This window comes from Belonocnema kinseyi, chromosome 5, assembly GCF_010883055.1.
Source record: "Belonocnema kinseyi isolate 2016_QV_RU_SX_M_011 chromosome 5, B_treatae_v1, whole genome shotgun sequence".
Taxonomy (NCBI): domain Eukaryota; kingdom Metazoa; phylum Arthropoda; class Insecta; order Hymenoptera; family Cynipidae; genus Belonocnema; species Belonocnema kinseyi.
Window position 1 is genome coordinate 147,104,090 of NC_046661.1, and position 8,786 is coordinate 147,112,875.

At 24.7% G+C, this 8,786-nt stretch overlaps 1 protein-coding gene across 1 annotated transcript in view; it reads left to right on the forward strand.

Moving 5' to 3' along the window:
* The window catches only part of LOC117173948 (eIF-2-alpha kinase GCN2), a 94,996-nt gene that overhangs the window by 10,866 nt on the left and 75,344 nt on the right, over positions 1-8,786 (forward strand). The window contains exons 3-4 of the mRNA XM_033362595.1: positions 2,926-3,187; positions 6,471-7,022. Of these exons, the coding sequence (XP_033218486.1) occupies positions 2,926-3,187; positions 6,471-7,022 (814 nt within the window). The remainder of the gene's footprint in view (positions 1-2,925; positions 3,188-6,470; positions 7,023-8,786) is intronic.

An 8,786-nucleotide genomic window follows, 5' to 3' on the forward strand; every position in this document is an offset into this window, starting at 1 on the left:
ATAAGATACTACCATGATTTTTTCAGATTTTTTGGTCCAAAAATAAATTAGGCCAAAAACCGGCCTTACCGACCCTCCCCCTTTGTCTTTTTGAATTAAAAATTTATCTTTTGGTAGAAAGTTATTTAAAAAAATTTTTTCTGCTAAAAATTCATCTTCTTTGGTTGAAAGGTAATTTTTATTACTTGAAAAATCTAGTTTTATATTTCTGGTTCAACTTTCATCTCTAATGGTAAAAAATGCTACTAATTGGTTCCAGATTTCATTATTTTGTTGAATATTCTATTTTGTCAGCCCTCTTTTTTTTATTGAAAATGAAACTTTTTTTGTTGAAGATTCGTCTTTTTGTATCGAAAATTCATCTTTTTAATTGAAAATTAATTTTTGTTACTACTTTTATAGTTTGGGTTTAGAATTCATCTCTTGTAGTTTAAAGTTTTATTATTTGGACTATTTTCCTAAGAAGTAATCTTTTTGGATAGAACATCCATTCTGTTGGATTGAAAATTCATCTTTTGTTAGAAAAGTCATTTTTCTGTGGCCGAAAACTAAATTTTTGTGGTTAAAAGATTTTTTAAATTGAAAAATCTAATATTGTATTTTTGATACATAGTTCATCTCTTTTTTTAGTTAAAAATTCTACTATTTGGTTTAAAATTTAATTATTCCTTTGAAAATTAAAAAATATATTATTTTTTTTGTTAATATTTTGGTAGAAGTCATCTTTTTCGGTAAAATTTAATATTTGTTGTTGTTGATTGCTTTTTACTCATCTTCGTGAGTTGGAAAGTCATATGTTTTCTAAAATAATTCGACTCTTTAGCTAAAAAATTCATCTATTTTGTTAAAAATTCATCTTTTTTGGTTTAAAATTCTACTGTTTGGTTGAAAATTTAATTATTTTCTTGTAAACTCAACTATTTTGTTAGCCATCTTTTTTATTCGAAAATTCAACTTTTTTGTTGAAGATTCATCTTTTTGGATAGAAAATTTATCTTCTTGAATTGAAAATTAATCTTTTGTCAGAAAAGTTTCTATTACCTAATATTTAAAACATAATCAATTCTAAAATCCAAAATAACAAATTTTTCAATATTAAAAGTTAAAAAAATTGTTAAATGGACTTGAATAATTATTTATATTATTATATCTAACAGATACAAAAAATAAATAAATAATGATTTTTAAGATCTCTTAATACCAATGCAAAGAATTTTTCTCCTTCAGTTGCAATAGCGTTTTTCAAAACTTTTCTATTAAAAATTAAAAATTATTTTTTATTTTAAAAGTTTTTCGAAGTATTTAATTTTAAAGCTTTATAATATAAAAAATTACATTTTGAGACATAAAAATGACGAAAAATTAATTTTTTTATCGTAGAAAAAGAATGTGTGGCATCAATTTTCATTTTTTTAATGTAATAAAAATTTAAAATTCTACAATGTAAGCAGCTTTGACTTTAAAACATTCAATATAATTTAAAGTAGTATCAAATAAAAAATTGTTTTTATTCACAAGCGCTTTTTACGTCCTTAATTTTTCTATTTTCGGACCCTTACTCTGAAATAATTTTATTTACAGATTTTTTTTATAGATAAGGAAATCTCATTTAAATTTATTACTAGATATCAATTGTATTTAGAAACTATTTCAGTAGAAACAATGAAATAGTTAGAGCTTTTGCAAAATTTGAAGAAGAAAAATGTTTTATGAGTTTTAGAAATTTTTGTCAAATTTTCAGCTACACGGCAAAAACACTTGCATATTATCCTAAAAGAAATTTTAAATTTGATAAAAATTAAAAAAGTTACATACTTTTCAATATTTTGAAAACATTCAAAAAAAGGAAAAAAAATTGTTATAAATTAAGAAATATCAATCCAAATTTCTACTAGATATAAAATTTATATATTTCGAAACTATTCTCATGAAATTTCTTAATTAGATAAAAGTTCCAAAAGTTGGTCCATTTTAAAAAATATGCAATTTACTTTTTAAGAGCTCCGTAAGTTTAAAGAGTGGGTTTTAGTACATTTAAACAAAATTTAGAAATTACGAAAACTCTAAAAATATATTTTTGGTCCATAATTCATCTATTTTAATTAAAAAATCTACTTTTTGGTTCAGAATTTAATCGTTTTGTTGAAAATTGAACTATTTGTTGGAAAAATTCATCTTTTGGTAGAAAATTAGTCTTTTTCGGTCAATTTTAATCTTTTTTGTTTTTGATTGTTGTCTAATCATCTTCGTTCATTGAAAAGTAATATTTTTTCTAAAAAAATTCGACTCTTTAGCTAGAAAATTTAACTATTTCGTTATTATATTTATATTTGGTTGAAAGTTTAATAATTTTGTTGAGTATTCTACTATTTTTAAAAAAGATTCTTTTTTGGATGAAATTTTATTGTTTTTATTTGAAAAATCTACTAGTATATTTTTGGTTCAGAATTCTTCTATTTTATTTTTAATTTCTACCATTTTACGGAAATTTTCATTCTTTTCTTTGAAATTCAACGATTTTCCTAAAACGTGATTTTTTTGCATAGAACATCCGTCCTTTTGGATTTTTTGAGATCCAATATTATTGTTTTGTTCTGAAATTATCTTTGTTAGTTAAAAATTTAATTATTTGGTTGAAAATTTAATTATTTTCTTAAAAATTAAACTTTTTTAAAATTATTTTTCTTTTGGTCGAAAAGTTATCTTTTTCCGTAAAGTTTAATCTTTTTGTTTTTGATTGTTTTTTACTCATTTTCTTAGGTTGGAAAGTCATATGTTTTCTAAAAAATTCTACTCTTTAGCTAAAAAATTTAATTGTTTGATTCAAAATTCATCTGTTTGGATTTAAAATTCTATTCTTTTGTTGAAAATTTTGAAGCTTGAGTAATTGGAGAAAATTATGAAAATATTTCTCGTTTGTTTTAGAGTTCCTAGAATTCAAGTAAAAAATACTCTTGGTCTCTCGCACAATGACATAGCCGTTCTCGTATCGGAAATTGAAGCTCTTGCTCAAAATCTTCGAGGTGAAGTTATGATTTTCGAATTGGCTCAGCACGTCCGAAAATTCCTTTGCGAACATAATAAGCCTGGATTCAATAGTTTTTACGAGGAGATGATGCTGAGAAAACAGGAGAAGATTCAGTTTGAAATGCAAGAGAAACAGATAAAAGAAGACAAAGAAAGACAAGTAATCCATATTTTCTTTTAAATATTAAATTTCATTGTCTTTTTAAATTGAAATTTACAGTTGAATAATGATTATTTTTTATTTGTAAAATAATTTTCATATTACTGATATAACTATATTATTATACAATCTTTTTTTTCTACATTAATTTTTTAACTGAAAATTTAACTAATCTATTTTTTTTTTATTGAAAATAAATCTTTTTTGTTGTTGTAAATTCAAGTTTGTCGTTGAAAAATCATGTATTTTCTTAAAAATTCGTTCTAACCGGTACAAAATTGATATTCTTGATTGAAAATTCATCTTTTTTTTTGAATTTTCAACACATACTTTGTTTTAAATATTTTCTCTCCTTTGTGTGAAAAGTCTTTATCAGTTAAAAAATCGTGTTTTTTGGTTGAATTCAGCAGGTTTTTATTTTAAATTATATTAATTGTTCAGGGAAATATTAACTGTTAAATTTGTTGTTTTCCGTTCATATTTTTTAGAACGAAAATTTAATTACTTGTTTGAAAAATAAACTCTTTTATTGAAGATTAATTTTTTTTTGAAGATTCATCATTTTAATTAAAAATTTATTTCTTTGGTTAAAAAATGAGATCATTTGCTGAAGATGCGTTCTTTGTTTGGGCGAAAATGAAGTTCCGTTACTGAAAATTTAACTAATTTATTTTTAAACAATTTTGATTTTTTTTTAAATGGTTCTAATTAAAGTTTCCATATTTCGGTTAAGAAAATATGAAAATGTAACTATTTTTTAAAATATTTACTTTTAATCGATCCTTTTTAGTTGAAAATTTAAGCTTCTGGTTGATCATTTAAGTATTTTGTTGAAAATTAATTTTTTTAGTAGAAAATTAGTCTTCTTTATTGAAAATTGATCTTTTTGCTTGAATATACAACTGTTAGTTAACAATCTTTTTGCTCCCTTGGCTGAAATATATTTCTTGGTTAAAAAGTACTCTTTCACTGAATTCAACGATTTTTTATTATAAATTAAAATTTGTTTCAAACGAGAATTTAATTACTTTATTTAATGTTAAATTCTTTGTTTGAAAATTCATTTTTGTTGTTAAATATTTATCATTTTAATTGAAAATTCATTTCTTTGATTAAATAACGATCTAATTTGTTGGAAATTCTTATTTTCTTTGACTGAAAATGAATTGTAACTATTTTGTTGAATTTTTTAAATTAATTTTTTATAGCTGAAAATGTAACTATTTTAATTGAATATTTCATAATTTTATTTAAAAATTCATCTTTTCGGTTGAAGATCAATTATTTTTAACTACAATTTTTTAAATCTAATTTTTGGTTAAAAAATTATCTTTTTTAGTTGGAAATTCATCTTTTTTGTATAAATTAATCTTGTTGGTTTAAAAATTCATCTTTTTCGATAAAAATTCAATTATTCTAGTTAAAGGTTTATCATATTAGTTGAAAAATTTAATTTTTTGTTTTAATTCAACTATTTCAGTTAAACTTCTTAGTTGAAAACTCATCTCTTTGATTGAAAGTTAATTTTTTTGTCTGAAAATTTAACTACTTAATTTTTTGTTAACAATTTACAATTTTCAGTTCAAAATTTAAGTATTTGTTTCAGAAATTATTCTTTTGTTGTTGAAAATTCAACTAGTTCGTTGAAAATTCTTGTATTTTCTTGAAAAATCGTCTTTTTTTTGGTGGGAAATTAATTATTAATGCAGTTAAAGTGAAAAATAAATTTTTTAATTTTATAAATTGTAGAGTTCATTGATTGAGATTTAATTATAAAAATAGTATTCCACATTATCATTTTCATAGCTCTAAAGTCTAAATTGAAGATTCAATCAATGAATTTGAAAATTTTCAAAATTATATCATTTAAAGCAATTTTAAGCCAGAAACATTAAAAATTGAACGATTACATTTTTTTGTAAACTGAACACTTCTTAAATTAAAAGTTAAATTATTTATATTTTTAATGGTTATAAAATCCTTAAAATGTTTTCAAATTTTATTTGAAAATCTTGAAACATCTGAATGTTGTTTACACTATTTTTTTTCAATTTGGTTATTATTTTTTACATTATTTCAGAATTTCTAAACATCCTTTAAAATGAATCCAATTTTTTCGAAAGTTCTTTTGAAATTCTGCCAAATTAAACAAATTTCCTTAAAATCTTCCAAATTCATTTTTGATAATTTTGTAAATCTTTCTAAATCTTTTTGAATAATAACTCAAAATTATCTTTTAAAAATAAAAATCATTATTAATTTTCATAGGAAATGTTTTTTAATCTTCTGAATTAAATTTTTTCCAAATAGAACAATTAAACTGTAACGTTCAAAATTTAGTTTTTAATATTTAACTATAATTACAGATTTCAAATAAACAATCAGATATTTCTAAATATTCAGTAATTCTTATGTTTCTTAATTTAAAAATTTCAAATTGAATGGTTTAAAAGTGAAATATTTTAGACTGAAATAATATTTGAAATTTAATAAAAGCCTTTGTTTATGAATATATTATTTTAAAGTTTTTTTTTTTAAATTGGAAATAGTTGATAAAGTTTCAATCAGGCTTTTACATTTGTTTAACTAATAATACTTTCCAATTGAAATAGTTTACATAATTTTTAACGTTAGAAGCTGGACATTTTAAAATTGCGAACTGATTTCGAATCGTCTTGTAAAATTAATTATTATACACTTTTTAAATCTTAAAGAACAGTTTAGTTTTAAAAATCATTATTAATTTATATTCACAGTTGATCAACTGAAAATGGTTTTTAAAAAAGGATGTAAATCACAGTTGGACAGATATCTCTGTAAAAAAATATGTTTCTTCACCTTATAAGCTGTAAATTCTATCTGCATCCCTTTGTTTCCGATAAAGACTTATTTTTAGTATCCAATAAATACTTTAAACTTCACAACAGAAATCGTTAAAACACTTTTATAAAAAAAAATTAATGTACAACTTTAAAATCGTACCTATTCTTTCTAGTTCGATTTTTTGTCAACAGGTGGCGTATCGCAGTTTAACCATTCCCAATATTTTGTCAAATCGTTCTAATTTAAACATGTTAATTGAAACCCTAGAAATTGAAAAAACATTCTTTATAGTAAACACGCGAAACTGTCAGGGAATTCTTCTCCAGGATTTGAATAGACACCTTGGATTTCCATTTCCATCTGAATGATCTCGAACAAGTTTAAATAAGCGGAACTTTCATAAAATATCTGATTTGTCACCTTTCTAGTATCGAAATTTAATTTTATTCTCAATATGCAGGTATTACATGATGAGATTCAGAAGCGGCAAGAAGTTTTAAAAGCAGAATTGCGAAATCGAAAGGAATCCGCTCGACTTTCTTTGGATTCGGAATCATTTTCCCGCTCGATACCTTCATCACCTCGCGAAAGAGTTCGAACCTATTCAAGACGCAGGTGTATGAGTACTTCCGAAAGCTTTGAAAATTCGAGTTGTGAGCATCGAGGAACGAAACTGATTGATTTCGATTGTAACAAAGGCGAAAGAAAAGTTCATCGAGGAAGGTGCTTGGGCCATAGTTCAAAAGGTTCGGTTGTCTATGCGGCTTTGGACATTGCGACTGGAGAACTTCTCGCGGTTACGGAGTGGACCTTGAAATACACTTCGAGAGAGAATAATGAGGGGCCTGAAAATCCGAATGATTTGCAGCACTTCATGAAACAAATAGGGACCATCGAGCAAGAACTGAATCATCTTTATAAGTTGCATCACTTGAATCTCGTTCACTATTTAAATATGAAGTCCATAGCAGATGAAAACTGTATCGTTATTTATATTTTGCAAGAATTTGTGGTAAGTGGATTTATTTATATTGCCTTTTGCATCTTTTTTTATTTAATAAACGCTGGCTTTGGACCATAAGCGGCATGTATGCATCATGGTAGTATCTTATAAGTATCCCGAGTCGATTGCACGCTAAACGGACTACCCTCCAACCCCACTATCCACCAACTGTCCTTTGACTTTTATCGCGTCAGGTTCAAGGTCATTGGAAGGTCAATTCGAGAGAAAACGGTAAAAAAATCCAAAAAAATACGTTATAGGTTTTTGGAGTTGCTAATTACGAATCTGGCATCCGTTGAACTCTATCGCTTCAGGTTCAAGGTCATTTGAAGGTCATTTGAAGGTCAAATCGAGAAAAACCGGTAAAAAAAATTTAAAAAAAATATGTTATAGGTTTTTGGGGTCGCTGATTACGAACCTGGTGTCCTGGTTGGTGGGTAGTGGTGTTTCCTATATTTGTAGGGGGGTGGAGGGTAGTCCGTTTAGCGTTCAATCGACTCAGGATACTTATAAGATACTACCATGATTTTTTCAGATTTTTTGGTCCAAAAATAAATTAGGCCAAAAACCGGCCTTACCGACCCTCCCCCTTTTTCAGTATTGAATGACAGACTTTCAGGGTGGCCGCTGGACCGGGAAATGACTGTGATTTGTTCTTTGTTGAGCGGGAATTTTACAAATTTGTAGAAGAAAAATCTGTCCACGTTCGATTTCAACCGTTTTTAAATAATTAGTTAAATTTTTATTTTTTATTTAATTATGCTACTATTTAGCTTACAGTGCGTAATTCAAAATTTTTTGCACTTTGAAAATGTTCCATTTAACATTTTTATTTCTAAGCTTACATTTTTAGTTTAAAGAATTTTTAAAAAGACTTGAACAAATATATAATAAAAGCCTTTGATGTGTACTTTAAGTAATAAAAAGCGAACAAAACCGATTTGACAAAACGATTTTAAACCAGTTCAAAATTTGAGATTGAAATTTGAGATGGCTGAAAGTTTATAAAATATTTTCAACTTAAAAATAACTTAATATATTCTTAATTAAAGGATTTTGTTAAATTTCAAATATTGTTTCAGTATAAAATATTCAATTTTTAACCCATTCAATTTTTAACTAAAACTTTGTTCCTGGAAATATCAATCTTTTTTTTTGAAAATTCAACATTTTGGTTAATAATTTTTTTCACTTTTGACTGAAAATTTTTTATTGGTAGAAAATTCATTTCTTGGTACAAAATTTCATCTCTTTGGCTAAAAATGCAACTTCTTAGTTGAAGATTTATCTATTTTGGTTGAGGAATAAACTATTTTGTTGAAAATTACAAAATTTGGTATAAAATTCAACCATTTGGTACAAAATTTAACTTTTTTGTAAAAAATTCGTTTTTATTGTTGTTTTAATTGAAAATTAATTTTTTAATTTAAAAATGCAGACTCTGTATCATTTTTCTGGAAAATTTATCAATTTGGTAATGGATTTAACTAAGTGGTAAAAAATTGAATGATTTTGTAAAAAAATAGTTTTTACTTTTTTTAAATTGAAAATTAGTTCTTAATGGAAATGTAAATACTCTATTTTTTACCACCTACTTGCAACCGATTTCAGAACAAAAATGTCACCTATTCACCTTTTTTGACCACAATAACTACTGTGATGACTGATATATTTAATACGAGGGTAGTTCAATAAGTCCTTAGAATGAAGTATAAAAACAATTTTTTTTGGGTACATTTTTTTTTATTTTTCAACATAATCTCCTTGGAGCTC